Genomic DNA, 17359 nt, shown 5'->3' with positions numbered 1-17359 from the left:
TTCGGCTCAGGTCATGATCTCAAGCTCATGGGTTGGAGCCCTGCTTCAGGAACTGTGCTGACAGCTCAGACTCTGGAGCCTGCTTTGGATTCTGTGCCTCCCTCTCTGCCCCTCCCCCACCCACCCTCTGTCTCTGTCTTTGTCTCTCTCTCTAAAATAAACATTAAAGGGGCGCCTGGGTGGCGCAGTCGGTTAAGCGTCCGACTTCAGCCAGGTCACGATCTCGCGGTCCGTGAGTTCGAGCCCCGCGTCGGGCTCTGGGCTGATGGCTCAGAGCCTGGAGCCTGTTTCCGATTCTGTGTCTCCCTCTCTCTCTGCCCCTCCCCCGTTCATGCTCTGTCTCTCTCTGTCCCAAAAATAAAATAAATAAACGTTGAAAAAAAATAATAAAATAAAATAAAATAAACTTTAAAAAAAATTGTGTTTAACGGAGTTAATGTATCCAACATGTAAAAAAAAATGCAATTAATGGAGGCAAGATTTTTAATTATTCACTATGTGTCCAGTGGCTAAGTAATTTTGGAGTCCTCTTGCTGAATATAAACAAACATTTGGCTACTACACTCCTGTGGAGTAGCCGGGAGAGTGAGTGGAAAGAAAAGGAGATGAACGGGAAGGGCGAGTGGTTATTAGGTGGGCTGATTCTGTTATTTCCATTTATACACAATGTCCTGAGAAGACCAGGGGCTTTAGAATCAGTCATTCCTGTGACCCAATCCCAGCTTCCCATTGGCCACCATGTGCTCTCGGGTGAGATACGTCACCTCTTTGAGCCCCAACCTTCGTACCTCTTTGAGCCCCAAGCTTCGTACCCCAAGCAAATGAGGAAAATGCCTACCACACAGAAGCGGCTGGACGCTTATCTTGTATATAAGGAACATCGCAGAACACTTGCCTTATAGTTGAGGCTTGATCGGTGTTGACTTCTTCCTCTCTCCTGTCTGCTTGGAGACAAAGGTGATCTGAACGGGCAGTGCTCTGCGGCTGTTGCTATAACAATCTTCTTTTTTCTCCTTTCCCTTCAACCTTTCAGCCTTCAGAATCACTACACCTAGCAGCTGGGAAAGACCCAACACCAGAGATCAGTTCTAGTTTGCCTGTGCTTAGTGTTGATAATAACCTCCAGTGTTATCATGGAATTCAATACAAAACTAGGATCCAGAATATAATCCCTTTTTTTTTTTTTTTTTATATAACGTTGTAAGGATTGTGGTGGGTTTTTGTGTCCTGTAAACTATCTAGTACTAATTTCGATGTGTTTTTCCAAGTGTTGTTTTTTTTTGTTTTTTTTTTTTTTATTTTTTTTTTCAACGTTTATTTATTTTTGGGACAGAGAGAGACAGAGCATGAACGGGGGAGGGGCAGAGAGAGAGGGAGACACAGAATCAGAAACAGGCTCCAGGCTCCGAGCCATCAGCCCAGAGCCCGACGCGGGGCTCGAACTCACGGACCGCGAGATCGTGACCTGGCTGAAGTCGGACGCTTAACCGACTGCGCCACCCAGGCGCCCCTCAAGTGTTGTTTTTTTTACAGAATGGCCCTGTTCGAATTCAAATTCATATATGCCAGTAGTCTGTGAATAGTATGTAATTTCCTATGAAGTTTTTTCCAATGTCAGAGACTTCTAATTTAAAAAAATTTTTAAAGGGGAAGTTGGTTACGTACACAGATAGATTTCAAGACTTTTAAAAATACTACATTGCACTTTTAATTAATATGGTATGCATTTGTATATTTTGAAGCATAGGAAAAAAGGTAAATTCCTTGATCGCCATGACCCCCATGACCCCCATGGCAATTAACTGGGGAATCTATCATCACCTACCAGTACAGGTGACCTCTCTTAAAGCAGCCCATTAATCACTGCCGGAATTCATCAGCCCTTTTCTCTCGCAAGGCAGGACTCTTCGGAAAAAAAAAACGGAATTTCAGGGCACTCTGCTGCAGTGGTCCTTGACTCAACCAATGTTCCGGAATCTCAGTGCCTTTCATCTTACATCAAAAAATCGTTTTTAACTTTTGAAGCTTCACACTGCTTCTGTTTGGAGGGTGAAAGTGGATGAAGATTAAAGCCATACTACTTTTTCATCCATTTCTCCCTAACTATGAATCCGGCTACAGGGTGTGTTCTCCAGATGTGCTGTCCTGCTTCCTGTTTGTGATACTCAGCCTGCATATATTTATAGCCCTTGTGGTGTTAGTTTGCTAGGGCCGCTGGGACAAAGGCACAAACAGGGTGACTTCAAACACAGTCCCGGAGCCCAGTAACCTGAAATCCGGCATCAGCAGGGTTGGTGCCTTCTGAGGGCTGTGAGGAAGGATCTGTTCCCTGCCTCTCTCCTAGCTTCTTCTTTAAAAAAAAAAATTTTAAATGTTTTATTTATTATTTTTGAGAGAGAGCGAGAAGTGGGGCAGGGGCAGAGAGAGAAGGAGACACAGAATCAGAAGCAGGCTCCAGGCTCGGAGCTGTCAGCACAGAGCCCAACACGGGGCTCGAACTCAAGAACCGTGAGATCATGACCTGAGCCGAAGTTGGACACTCAACCGACTGAGCCACCCAGGCGCCCCAGCCTCTCTCCTAGCTTCTGAGGGGTTGCTGGCAACCTTTGGCACCCTTATCCCTCTTCACGCAGCGTCCTCCCAGTGTCCAACCTTCCCCTTTCTATAAGGGCATCAGATACGTGGAATCGATGGTTCGTCCTACTCCACTGTGACTCCACTCTGACACTCCATGGTGACCATAACTACACCTGCAATAATCCTGTTTCTAACTAAGGTCACATTCTGAGGTACCGGGGCTAGGACTTCAACATATGAATGGGGGCGGGGAGGAAGCCAGTGTTCAACCCATAACATCTTCACGCAAGGTTGAATCTGAACATGCTCTATGTTCCATACCAAATGGGCTGGTCGCTGATCCCTTTTTTTTTGCTGTTTTTTTTTTTTTTTTTTTAAACTGTATCCTGTAGTTTCAGGAGCTCTTAAGTCTACCTACAGGTTGAGGTGACTTCCATAGTATTGGAACAGAAGAGTGAAGGGAACTTTGAGGGTTGGTCTTTGAAAGCACTCTCAGAAATGATGGCTATGGTACAAGGAAAAAAAAAGTTTTCCTGTTTTGACTTTGTTAGAAATGTTCACCACAGGCTTTTTAATTTTTTTTCCTCATTCTGTCTTACTTGTTTTATTTTATTTCTTAGTGTTTTCTTTATTTATTTTAGAGAGAGAGAGAAAGTGCGAGCAGGGGATGGGCCCAGGGAGAGGGGGACAGAAGTTTCGAAGCAGACTCTGCACTGTGAGCGCAGAGCCAGATGTGGGGCTCGAACCCATGAACCGCAAGATCATGACCTGAGCCCAAGTCAGACGCCTAACCAACCGAGCCACCCAGGCACCCCAATTTTGTCTTTAAAAATGGTCTCTTCTGTAACATCTACGATTATAATTTGAGTTTGGGTTTTGTTTCACTATTAGAGGGACTTAGCCCTTGGGACCACGAATGTTGATTGACAGTGTTACATGTGACATGGTTTTGACGTATAATAAGACGCAACGCAAACTGCATTTACTATTTACGAGACATTTTTGTGTGCATTTAATATTTGTGAAACATTGTCCTCAAAAGAGCCTTCTGGATCGATGAGAACTAAAAAGGTGTGGATATTAATCTTCCCTCAGTATAGGGGGGAAAATGTGATACAGCTTATAGCAGCAGGAAAACTATCAGGCATATCCAGCCTGTTAGTTTTTTGCTTTTTCCTTTATAATATCCGTGCACTTAATCTCCTGAACAGCCTTCAGATATTGGCATTGGCATTGGTCCTTGGGGCAAGTTCTTTCAATGAATGCCAGTCTGCTGTGCTGCTGATTATTTGGTTTGTGCCCTTGTGTGTGTCTGGTGATCGTTAAGAAGGTGCTTGGATTAGGCATTGCCCAATTCCAGAAAGACCGCAAAAGAGCACATACCTTTAGAACCGTCCACGGTGGCAGAAGGGCTGTCCCAGGTAAGGAAGGAGGATTGCCTTAGTCATTTCTGGTTTATCAGCTAGAACAAGACATTTGTCCCCCTTCCAGGCTCCCCTCCCCTCCCTCTAGGGTCAAATACACAGATGGGGACGTGTTCTAATTAATGCTCTCCTGTGCCCCGTTTTTAGGCTTTTTTTACGGAGAAGTACTTGCAGGAACATCCAGAAGACCAGGAGAAGATTGAGCTGCTGAAGCGACTGATAGCATTACAGGTGTGCTCCTAGCGACATGTATGGCCAGACAGCGCTCGCTCGCTCGCTCTCTCTCTGTCTCTACTTTAGTGACCAGTGAGAGAAAATGCAGCCATCCCACCCAGTCTAGCAGGGGCTTATCCACAGACGTGCTCCCCGGCTCGGGAGGGTTTGCCTTTTCTGTCAGCCCTTCCCCAGTCACGGGCCTGCTTGTATCCTTGTGTATTTCTCTGAGCCCTTGACCCCAGGGTGGCCGGTGCCCAAGCCCTACACTGACACGTAGCTTTCTCATTCGATACGTGCTGTGTCTACCAGTTTACCTGTCCACCTTCACCCCAATCCCTCCCCAGCCTCCCAATCTGAAAAAAATCCCCTTTCGTAAACCGTGTCTCCTTCCTTTCATGCCCCTTTCTTCCCAGATGCCCCTGCTGACGGAGGGGATCCGCATCCACGGGGAGAAGCTGACAGAGCAGCTGAAGCCACTGCATGACCGGTTGTCGTCTTGTTTCCGGGAGCTCAAGGAGAAAGTGGAAAAGCTCTACGGCGTTATAACACTGGTAGGCTTTGTCTAAGGAGCCCGTTGACTTTCTCAGCCTCTTTACCGGTTACGATGTTGATCAGGTTTTCAGTTGCCAGATGAGTCCAAATAGCAGAGGTGTGGCAGGAAAACACGGGGGGCGGGTCTGGAGAAGACGTGATGTGCTGTTGGTGACCTTCCGCAGTTGACATACTAGATAGGGGTTCTCGGACTTGAGTGACCGTCCGAACCACCTGGAAGGCTTACGAAAACACAAATTGCTGGGCCACATCTCCAGAGCTTCCGATTCAGGAGGTCTAGGGTGGGGTGCCCAAGGGTTTGCATTTCTTTCTTTCTTTCTTTCTTTCTTTCTTTCTTTTTTTTTTGTAATTTTTTTTTGTTAACGTTTATTTATTATTGAGAGACAGAGAGAGATAGAGCATGAGCAGGGGAGGGGCAGAGAGAGGAGGAGAGACAGAATCCGAAGCAGGCTCCGGGCTCTGAGCTGTCAGCCCAGAGCCAGACGTGGGGCTCTAGACTCACAAACCGCAAGACCATGACCTGCGCCGAAGTCGGACGCTTGACCTACTGAGCCACCCAGGCACCCCGAGGGTTTGGGTTTCTAACGTGCTCCCAGTGGGTGCTGATCCTGCTGGTCCGGGACCATAGTGTCCGGGCCACTCTACTAGCATTTGGGAGCATTGCTGGTCCCAGATGCTGATTATTACTGTCCCGTTTAGCCCAATTCTTAGTGTTTTTCCTAGCCTTTATTCCTTTTTTATTTTGACGAAAAGTTGACATTCTTCGCACCTCTGAAGGGGAGAAAGAATCGTGAAGTTCATTTTGCAGTGCAGATAGTGATTTCGTCATTTGTTCCGACAGTTCTGACACATCTCTCCCCACAGTGTCTTTGTGCCCGAGAAGTTGGGTGGATTGATGCGCGCGCTCAATAAGCTTTTCTGTCTGGGGCACGTGGCTGATTCAGTCGGGAGAGCGTGCGACTCTTGGTCTTGGGATCATGAGTTCAAGCCCCACACTGGGCATAAAGATTACTTAATAAAAAGTAAATAATGCCTAATTTTTCTCTGCAACAATCGACTGAATGCCTGGATCCAGCTTCATTTTTCTGCTCTTTTTAATGAGAGTTCGTTCACCTTGCTCTCTTTAACTGTCTTACTCTCGAACTCCCGATTTTCTGATTCTCTTTCCTTGAATCAAAGCTCCGCATTTCTTTCCGTGTAGTCCTGTCTGCCATTCCCACACCTCCACCGCCGCTACCTTTTTCTCCTGAGCGTCTTTGTAATCATTGCTTTCAGTCATCCAAGGGTTCGGTTGTGCCTAACTTCCTAGCCTACCACCACTTAAGAGCTTTCTTCTAGGAACATTTGTCTTTTATGTAAGTTCCAAGGGGAAGGATGTGACTTACACCTATTTAAGTCGTTTTTTATTAGATCCAGGCCAATATTGGCATGTAAATTTGATATGGTGGCCAATTGGGGCGATCAGCCCAACTGAAGACCTCTCTTAATGATAGTAAATTGATGCTCCTTTACTTAAGAAAGATTCACCATTTACATGTTAAGCGTCAGGTCTACAGTATCATCTGAAAGTTTCTATTAGGCCAGTATTTTACCTTTTTAGCGGCTGAAAGAAGATAAACTGGAGGAACTGGAGAAGCAGAGGGTTTTGCTATTCTTGTGGGGGGTAATGAACAGCTCGGTTTTTCTTCTCACATGGCCGACAACAAATTATGGGGAATTCTTCTCTAAGTCTTAGAAACAAGGTAGACTTAACCTAATTGTGCTCATAATTAAGAATATAAGTATTTGCAGGGTGCCCCGTGGCTCCGTCAGTTAAGCATCCAACTCTGGATTTCAGCACAGGTCATGATCTCATGTTTTGTGAGTTCGAGCCCCATGCCTGCTTCTGCACTGACAGCACGGAGCCTGCTTTGGATCCTCTCCCTCCCTCTCATTCTCTGCCCCTCCCCTGATCAGGGCTCATTCTGCCCCCCCGCACCAGCCCCCGTCTCTCTCTCTCTCTCTCTCTCTCTCTCTCTCTCTCAATAAATAAACTTAAAAAAAAAATAGAATATAACTATTTGCAGTATTTAACAGCTGAGGCAGCAGTGGGTGCCAGCCAATACAAATGGCACTTGTCACGAACAGATGGGGAGCTGCACCAGTTCCTATGGGCTGAATTCCAGGTCTGCTAACCATGAGATGCTCTGTGTTCCTCAGCCACCCAACTTGACTGAGCGGAAACAAAGCCGCACGGGATCCATTGTACTACCCTACATCATGTCGTCTACGCTGCGGAGATTGTCCATCACCTCGGTGACTTCCTCTGTGATTTCCACCTCTTCTAACTCATCTGATAATGCTCCTTCCAGACCGGGATCTGATGGGTAAGAGTCTGATTTTTAATTGCCAGGGGAGGCGGGGGTGGATTATCTCCTTACTAACCTTTGCCTTTTGTCACCAAAGGGAGACTTGGTCAATGTAGATGCATCATCCTCATGAGGGAAATAATCTGGAGTCTGTGGTTATAATCCTGTATACCATTCCCATCACCTTCCTCATGAGGAAAATCATTATTTTCCATATTATGTACATAACGATAATAGTTAAGAAAAAAAGGGATAATCATCACCTATAATCCTATCACATCCTATCAGCCACCCTATCACATTCTGAATTATTTTTTTTTCATATTATAGTCATTGTTTGAGTGTCTTTCCACCTGAATCCATTTTCAAAAGTCATCTTAAAATTTACATTTATGTTATAAATCGGCAATATAATTACATGGTACGGAACTCCAAGGCACTAGAGGGATATGTCGGGAGGCATCACCCATCAGTCCTTAACTCCTGTCCTACCAGTACCGCTCTCCTGAGGCAAGTGGTGTTGGCCTGCAGGACCCTGGTGCCTTTCCAAGCTCTTTCGACACACACGAGCAATACCTAAATGTATGTTCTTCCCCGCACTTTCTGCTTATATTCAATGGAAACATAGAATTCTTTCTTTACCTTGCTCTTTTCACTTACTGTGTCTTGAAAATCCTTCTGTTTCAGAATGTAAAGAGCCTCGTCTTTTCTCTGAGCTGCAGGCATCCCGTGGTATGTCTGCATCAGGATACATTCCACGGGTGTCTATCGTTGGATGCTTAGTTGACCCCAGTCTTTCACTGTCGCAGCAGTGGGGCAGTGACTCACCTTAAAAATAATTTATTTCGCAAATACACAAGTATATCCGTGTGAGAAAAATTCCAGAAGTGAACTTGCTTTGTCGAACATCTATAGTTGCAGTTTTCAAAATTATTCCTGAACTGACTTCCGTAGACATAGACCAATTTGCAGGCCCCCCCAGCAACATATAAGGGCGCCCCGTCACCCCCATCTGGCCTCCAGATTGTGTATTATCAGGCGTTTTAATTTTTTGCCAGTTTGATAAGTGGAGAGTATTTTCCTGGTAAAGGAGTGTGGTTTGGTTTTATTTCTCTTGTTTTGTACGAAGCTGAGTTTTTCATTTTTTAGTAGCTGTATTTTATTTTCTGTGAACTATGGTCAAGTATTTGGGGTACACTTTTCTGTTGTGTTTTCTTTGTTCTGGGAGTTGAAATACACCTTCCAATTTCTCCTTTCTCTTTTGACTTTGTTTCTAATTTCTCATTTAGTTGTGCTGACATTTTTTATGCAGCCAAATAACTTAATGTTTGATTTTATGACTCCTGGGTTGTATATCATAATCAAAGGCCTTCCCCATTCTCAGGCTACAAAAAATTTTTTTTTAGTTTCACTATTCACCACTAAATCTGTGATTCTTTGAAATTTATTCTAGTATAAAGTGTGAGGTATGAAGTTAACTCTTTTTTTTGGCTATACAGCAACCCTTTTCTCCCTATTACATTTTTTCCTCTACTGATTTGAAATGTCAACCTAGGGGCGCCTGGGTGGCGCAGTCGGTTAAGCGTCCGACTTCAGCTAGGTCACGATCTCGCAGTCCGTGAGTTCGAGCCCCGCGTCAGGCTCTGGGCTAGCCCAGAGCCTGGAGCCTGTTTCCGATTCTGTGTCTCCCTCTCTCTCTGCCCCTCCCCGTTCATGCTCTGTCTCTCTCTGTCCCAAAAATAAATAAACGTTGAAAAAAAAAAAAATAAGAAATGTCAACCTAATTAAAAAATGAAATTCCTAGATGTTCTTTAGTCTACTTGTAGACTTTTCCCCCATTTCTTTGATCTCCCTATATGTTTATGAACTAGTACTAGGTAGCTTTAATTACTGTAGATTTAAAAGGCTTTTACTTTTGAATAGTCCTTTTCAGAATCTATCTAGCTAGTTTTACTCATGCTCGCTTTTGGATTAACTTGTCTCGAATCCCATGGCTATTTTTACTGAGATCATGTTAAATTTCTGGACTAACTTTGGGAGGATTGATGGCTTTTGACACTGAGCCTTTCTTGCCAAAATCATGGAAGTGCCCTTCCATACGTTCAAATTTAAAATATTTTACAGGGATGAATTTATAATTGCATTCTTTCTGTTTAAAAATACTATTTAAAAAGATTTTACTAATTATATAACTCGTATATATACACGTAGAAATTTTTCAAAGTACTAGGAACCTAAGAGAAAAATGCTTATTATGTCATCACTCAGAAGTAACCACCGTTAACAGTTACCTATATAAAATTTTAAAAAGCATATGTACATTTGATACAATTGGAAAAGCATTGTGCATACCATTATGTGACGTGCTGCTTAATTTAATGTACATGATAAGTCTTTAACAACATTATGTATTTTAGAGTTAAATATAAGTCCAGTTGACTCACCGTTTCATCTTAAATTTGTAATTCTGTATTGTAATAATTATACCACAAAAATACCCTGTCTAAACGGCCCCTCCCTGGAAATCACGTGTTTAATATTTCCTAAATTATCCGTCCTTTTCCACTGGCAGATATTGTTACATAGTTGCAGTTACAGCACAGATATAGTTTGGTAAATTGTTTTTCTCCTTTCTTATTTTATTATAAGCATTTTCCATGTTGCTGTGTTATTTTATTATCATCTTCGATGGCTATTAACCATTGCATCCCATGAATGTGCCCTAATTAATCCTCCCCCTACTATAGAATATTTAAGTTGTATCATTATTTCTAAACAGGTAATCATCAAAGTTCATCATAAATTTAATATGAAAACAGTTAGCTTATATCAATATAAAGTGCATTTCGATTGTTAAGAATTGTACCAAACACGTGTCCTTACAGCTTTCTGGTTATTTAGGATACAGTCTCCTATCACTTCTTGGCCTTTTGGTTAAGACCAAGTGTAGGATGCATTTCTAGAAGTATACATTACCTAGTCAGAGGATGCAATTCATTACAATTCTGATGTCAAACAAGTACCAATATGTAATGTCAGACGCAATAGAGTACTAGGTTATTTGCACTGTTGCTAATCCTTAGCATTACTAAATATTAAATAATCCTTGATTCATTGACTTTGTCTCTTCTATGGTTTTTTTTTTTCACGCCATAAAGAGACACTAACTACTTCGTGGAAAGTATAGAAGTTCTGTTCAGTAAGATACTTTTCTTACATAAACTGTCTCATTCAAAAAAGAAAAGGTTTGAAACAGCTGTTGAAAGTCAAAGACCCCATGATTGCTGATACCCTAGGGCAGTAAACAGAGAACAGGTGAGCAGGGTCCTTTTCTTGCCATGACCCAGTTTTAAGGTGGATTATTGATCTTGCCCAGATTTCCCCAGTGAGTAAGAAGTCACTGTACTGTTGTCTGACACTTATTTAGGATGTGTCTTTAAAGCAGCTCCAACTGATCCTCAGCTAATGACCCCGACTCTCCCCATTACCGATGTTATGTCACAGTATTCATGAACACTTTCATGGGGATTATTGGATGTGATGTCTATAAAGAGCCAGTTCTTTGTTGGTAAGAAGGTAGACTGTATCCATCCTGTTTGGCATATGGGAGGCTTAGGCACAGAAAGAGAATTACTTTTGGAAACCCAGCTCGTGTTAAGGGGAAGCCAGAAGATTTACACAGAAGGCCAACTACGGGCTACCTGCTTAGAGCACCAGCCGAGTCGGGGCCCCAGAACAAAATTGTTTAGAAAAAATGTAATCTTTGATATTTCAGAAAAATCACTGAAGTAACCATTATAAGCAAAAAAATAACACAGACCCTGGGGGACCCCACCGTAGTTATTTTATGGTTTAGTGTGGTTCCTAATGAGGCCCTAGTGAAAACTCACATCTTTGACTGTTGGTCTAGTGACCCTCAGCCTTGAGTGTCAGTCTCTCAGGTGAAGTCATAATTGATTCCATAGAATCTGGGGTGGTTGTTTTCTTTCTCCCTGACCAATTACTGTTTGAGGTGATTTTGTTTCTTTGTTTGATTTGGCTTAGTCAGTTTTAAGAATAATTAGAGTCCTGGGGTGCCTGGCTGGCTCAGTCCAAGAGCGTACAACTCTTGATCTCGGTGTCATGAGTTTGAGCCCCATGGGGGTAGAGATTACTTTAAAAAAATAAAATAAAATCTTTAAAAGAAAAATGAGCAGTAAGAGTATTTTTTGGAATGGAGTTCTATGATATTTATTTAGTACAGATTCAAGGTAAGTAATAATGAGTGGCTTCCCCTTAAATATATGAGCAGTTGAAACAATACCAAAAAATTACAAACCCATGCATGCTGTCTTAAAAAAATAATAATAATAGAAAAGGAGAGAATAATTTGAAATCAGAAAAAGAAACTGCAGTCAACAGGCATTTCCCAGTGACTCCTTACTCAGACTTCCCTGGAACTTTCTCACCCTTTACATTCACAGAGCAAGGCAAACATACTTTGCAGAAAGGTGGACTACAGATGTCAAAATTTTTAAATGAGGGACACCTGGGTGACTTAGTTGAGCTTCCGACTCTTGATTTCGACTCAGGTCATGATCCCAGGGTCATGGGATTGAGCCCCATGTTGGTCTGCTTGGGATTCATTCTCTCTCTGTCTCTCTCCCTCTCTCCCTCTCTCTCTCCCTCTCTCTCGCTTTCTCCCTCTGCCCTCTTCCCGCCCTTTGCACACTCTCTCTCTCTAAAAAAAAATAAATAAAATTCTTATTAAAAATTTTTAAATGATTTAAGAAGCATATCAACCAAACACAGAGTGAATCCTGTTGGGGATCTTGATTCAAGCAAACCACTTCAAAAATTTATGAGAAATGTAAACAATGGATACTTGATGAAATTAAGGAATTATTTCATTTTGTAGCACTGATGATGGGAGTGTACTTATGTTATGCAGTAAGTCTTTGCCTGACTGAGGTATATACTAAAATACTTATAGATGGAATGAAATGCCATCTAAGAATCGTTTCCAAATGATCCAGTGAGGGACTCAGAATGTGACTTAGGTGAGCGTAAGAAACTAGACTGGCCATGAGTTATCATTATTGACACTGAGTGATATATACATGGGAATTTATTATATATTCTCTTCTCTTTTTTATATGTTTGGAATTTTCTATAATAAAATGTGAAAAAGTCTTTGCCCCCTCCAAATACCTTGTCTTAATATTTATATATTTAATAGCTAGTGACACTAACTTTTTTAAATTATTTGGGTTTCTGTTTTCATGAAACACCTATTTATATCCTTTGAAAATTTTTAAAAATTGGGGCGCCTGGGTGGCTCGGTCAGTTGAGCGTCCGACTTCGGCTCAGGTCATGATCTCACAGCTTGTGAGTTTGAGCCCCGCGTCAGGCTCTGTGCTGACAACTCAGAGCCTGGAGCCTGCTTCGAATTCTGCATCTCCCTCTCTCTCTGCCCTTCCCCCACTCACACTCTGTGTCTTTCTCTCTCAACAATAAAAATAAACACTAAAAAAAATATGAAAAGTTTAAAAAATTGAACTCCTATTTTTCTTTTTGGTTTATAAAAGTTTCTTATATATTAAAGATATTTGGCATCTAAAATATGTCCAGCAAATAGTTTTAGTTGACTGATGGTGCTTTTCTGCCAAATGAAAGCCTTTATTATTATTTTTTTAATGATTTTATTTTATTTTATTTTATTTTATTTTATTTTATTTTATTTTATTTATTTATTTTTGAGACAGAGAGAGACAGAGCATGAGCGGGGAAGGGTCAGAGAGAGAGGGAGACACAGAATCCGAAGCAGGCTCCAGGCTCTGAGCTGTCAGCACAGAGCCCGACGCGGGGCTCGAACTCACAGACTGTGAGATCGTGACCTGAGCTGAAGTCGGACGCTTAACCGACTGAGCCACTCAGGCATCCCCATTATTATTTTTTTTAATACTAATAGCTCGTAGCTGTTTCTGTGTTGTCTTATTTCATACCACAGCTTTTGTGTGTGTGTGTTTTATGGACTTTATTTTTTTGGAGCTTTTTTTTTTATGATTTATTTTATTTTTTAGAGTGAGAGACAGTACATAAGTGGGGGAGGGGGAGGGAAGAAGTCAGGGAGAGAGAGAGAGAGAGAGAGAGAGAGAGAGAGAATCTTAAAGCAGGCTCCACACTTAGCACAGAGCCTAATGCAGGGCTCCATCCCAGGATCATGAGATCATGACCTGAGCTGAAATCAAGAGTGGGACTCAACCAACTGAGCCACCCAGGCGCCCCCTAGAGCAGTTGTAAATTCACAGCAAGATTAAGAAGAAAGCCCAGAGATTTCCCAGTAAACTGTCCTCCCACACTGGCCCAGCCCCCAATATCATCAGCATCCCCCACCAGAGTGGTATATTTTTTACCACTGAGGAATGCACACTGGCACATCATAATCATCCAAAGTCCATAGTTTACCATAGAGTTCCCTCTTGGTGTTGTAGTTCTGTGGGTTTGGACAGATGTATCATGTGTAATAACATGCGTTCACCATCGTAATATCAGACAGAATGATGTCACTGCCCTAAAAATCCTCTGTGCTCTGCCTGTTCATCCCTCCAAACTTTCTATTCTTATGGAGCAAAATCTATCAATTTTTAATCAAACCAAGGCTTACTAAATACCCATTCAGAAGCCAGAAGCAATACCCATCATAAAAGGTAAAATATCTTTTTTAACCCTGCTTGTTTTTACATTATCCCATAGTCATTCCCTCTGTCCCTGTCTCCCCCCAACCCCTACTCCACCATGGGAGAGTAGGTTGCATACGTGCTGTTTTAAGAACAATCATATCGTCTTCCAGAACTACGTACGACAGTCCAGCCCATACGTTCAGGTAGTCTCTCATCGATACAATACTTTAAGCTCTAACCCATATTCCTGTTCTGTCAGTGGTCCCTCCAATGTCTTTTATACTTAGTAACATCTGTTACAGGATCCAATAAGGATCCCATGTTGAATTTTTTTCTTCTTTAATCTGAAGCAGATTGGCCCCTCCTTATCTTGGCTTTCGCACCGTTGACATTTTTGAAGATTACTGACGGGCCAGTTATTTTATAGGATTTCCCTTCATTTGGGAGATTGGGTTTGTCTTATTTTCCCTTGTGCTTAGGGTTCGGGTTATACGTTTTTGTATGTTTCCTTTTTAGGTATCATATCCAGAAGCACAGTATGTCCATTTGTCCCCCATTGATGATGTTAATTGACTGTGTACGTGATGAAGGTTTTGACCATTTTCTTTTCCGTGTACGGTTACTATTTTTTTTCCCCTTTGTAGTTAATAAGTAACGTATGGGGAAATATTGTGAGACTCTCCCGTTTGTCCTCAAACTCTTGCTCTCTCTCCGTAGCATTCAATCGGAATTCTTGAATGAATTAGTTGTCACTATGGTTCTTGAAAAACCTGTCACTGTAATAAAACCATTTCAGGAGGACACATATATACTAGGCACTTATTCTAAGCATTTTGTAGTAGCCTCGTGAGGTAGGTACTGTTAATGTCCCCGTTTAACAGATAAGGAAACTGAGGCATGGAAAGATTATCTGCCCAAGATTACTCAAGAAGCAAGTGTAGGTAGGATTTCAGCACAGCTGGCTGTCCCTGGGGCATGTGTTATTATCCACTGCAGAAGGCTGCTTACTCATCTTTTACTGCATGAATTCTGTCTTTGCTTGTAAATATAATAAGACTTTCTCTTCCTGGGATAAGATGAATATTCAGAGATGTTTTCCTCCTCTACTGTGACGGTTTCATTTCTGTACACGTATACCTTGAGATGTTTAATTGGCAATTCGAAATGCACATTTAGAGCCCGAGAAGGAAGTCACAGGTCAAGGTTAGATTGAGGGGGCATAACCCCTGGTCTTTCTGGAGCACATTTTGACTGTCGGGTGGTCAGTGTTTTGTGATTTTGCCCCTGTGCTCGGCCAATAGGTCAGTCCTGGAGCCACTCTTGGAGCGCAGAGCTTCGTCAGGTGCCAGAGTTGAAGATCTCCCCCTCAAAGAGGACACGGAGAACCGGATCAGCAAGTTCAAGAGAAAAGACTGGAGCCTGAGCAAGTCCCAGGTCATTGCAGAGAAAGCATCAGAACCTGATCTGATGGTAAAAAAACAAATGAATGAACGAACAAAAACGGGGGGGTGGGGTAAGCAAACAAGCAGCAGAGGTTTGCTAGTGCTTTCCCCCGTAGCTGGGCACATCGCCGTTCACGTCACAGTTGGGAGTCACCAGGGGGGAGCCTGGCCGTGCCTCCTCAGGACCCAGCAGCCTGTGGCAACGTCAGATCTTAGACTGGGTGAGGAAAAGCACATATGGAGAATCTGAGCGTCTAAATCAGTGGTGCAAGACCTTGTACCCACAATGTAAACATGTGGGTTGATGCTTGGAGTTGTGGTTCTCACCACCATGTTCCATGAGTTGGTCCAAACACAGTCCTTTCTCTTCTCTTAACTTTAAAAAAAAAGAAAAAAAAAAAAAGGTGCTTTTTTTTCTTCATGAGCCGCATCAAGGAAGGCAAGACCAGCCTTCCCTGAGAATCAAGATGGCTCATTTCCAACCTAAATAATATAATCCAACTGTGGTCACAATCAGGCTCGTGGCTGGCCAGAAAATAAAGCATGATTCAGTGATTCCCTGTGCTTGTCTTTGCCACGGTCACCACATGGCAGGGCGGCAAGCTCAAGAATGGCTCCTGGAATTGTTCCCTCTGACAGGCAAGATTGTTCAGAGCGTTGATGAGCTCAGCCTTTTTCACCATGAGAGTGCTTTGCTGTGTCCCCTCCCCCACCCCGACTAGAGCCCAGCCAGAAAAGCACAAAGGCCAAAGAGTCTCCAGTTGTCGGACAATCGGCTGACGCCATTTCATGGTTCTTCGCCTCCTCAGTCAACACCCTTGAGCCCGCCTCCACTCACTCCTAAAGCTACCAGGACCCTAAGTAAGTTTTATATAGAGATAGATAGAGAGATGTAGCCGTATCCTTTATATCTGTTTTAGTAGGAAATAGAGTATGTTTATGGATCTGGGCAATTTTTAGCCAGAACAGCCACACTGTATATGAGATTATTATAAAGTTGATTCATTCCACGGTGGGTGCTATAGGACAATCAAGAGTTTGAGAAGGAGTGTTTGGGTTGTTGGGACTCGTTAACCTTCTCTGTATAGTGACCCAGAGGGTCTCACTACTCCATTTCCAGTTGTGAAGGTATAAATGAGATAGAGTCAGATGGGGACCAGACAGGAAGCAAGTAACTTACAAACTATTGGGTCGATATCCCTGTACTTTGTATAGGAAAGGATCCCCAAAAAGGACAAGAAATAGACCTGTTCTATATACCATTTACAGTCAGGCCTGGGGAATCAGCAATAACACAGTGCCTGAGAAGAATGACAAGGTATCCTTGGTAAGAAGAATGGAGGAGTAAATCATTGTGCCACATGGGACATAATAGTCAATCAAGAGTTAGAGATAATTAGGTTAAGGTTTCCTGGAGGAAATGGATATTGCACCATTCAAATGATACAACTAAGTTCAGTTCAATTTAACCAATACTTATCGACCACTTACTTTGTGACATTTTTTCCTAAGCCCTTGGGAAATATCAGAGAATAGAGTAACACCATAAGTTCTAGAAAATGTCTTTATCTCCAGCGTAATAGTAAAAACCCTGAACAAAAAATGGGATTTTTACTTCAGAACTTCGTGTGAAGCCTTCTGGTGAGTAAACGGCACTACATTTGTCATGTATGGGGCAAGAGATCTTTTCCATTCTGGCCACAGAAACCATAGCCTATGATCTTAGCAATTCGATTGACCAGGTTGAGGTGGTAAACTGGCAAGCAGAGGTTCTATAAGATGCCTTGATGAATTCTTCTCTCTGCCTTCATCGACTTGTATCATTTCTAGGCTCGCCATCTTTGCAGACAGATGGGCTGATGACTACTGGTGTCCCGCCTCCCCCTCCCCCCAAAAGCAAGCCCTATGAGAGCGGCCAGAGGAACTCCACAGAGGTAGGGAACGCCGGCCGGCCCTGGGGTCAGAGAACACCACTCGTGGGAATGCAGGGTCGGTTTTCCAAGCTTTTTACTGGGCAGGTTTCCCAGAGATGTGTCACTCTCATCAACTCTTGATTCATTCCTGAAACCATAAAAACAGGGGAGTTTGCAGTGGGAAGTAATGAAATCCAAGTAGACTTTTTCATCAGACTGAAGGTA

At 42.8% G+C, this 17359-nt stretch overlaps 1 protein-coding gene across 5 annotated transcripts in view; it reads left to right on the top strand.

The window, feature by feature from the left end:
• Positions 1–17359, top strand: part of DOCK5 (dedicator of cytokinesis 5) — a 222953-nt gene that overhangs the window by 201072 nt on the left and 4522 nt on the right. For 4 of the 5 annotated variants that reach the window (XM_086703428.1, XM_086703427.1, XM_086703426.1 and 1 more), the window contains 6 exons: positions 4149–4232; positions 4631–4768; positions 6969–7135; positions 15081–15249; positions 15944–16082; positions 17052–17155. In XM_086703428.1, coding sequence (XP_086559554.1) covers positions 4149–4232; positions 4631–4768; positions 6969–7135; positions 15081–15249; positions 15944–16082; positions 17052–17155 — 801 coding nt within the window. Of the gene's footprint in view, positions 1–4148; positions 4233–4630; positions 4769–6968; positions 7136–7804; positions 8375–15080; positions 15250–15943; positions 16083–17051; positions 17156–17359 lie in introns of those variants that run through there. The other variant, XM_086703430.1, reaches the window with a different exon arrangement.

Source organism: Puma concolor, chromosome B1, assembly GCF_028749965.1.
Source record: "Puma concolor isolate L17-30 chromosome B1, mPumCon1.1.hap2, whole genome shotgun sequence".
Classification (NCBI taxonomy): domain Eukaryota; kingdom Metazoa; phylum Chordata; class Mammalia; order Carnivora; family Felidae; genus Puma; species Puma concolor.
Note: the sequence above shows the minus strand (reverse complement) of the source record. Positions and strands in the feature narration are given on the sequence as shown.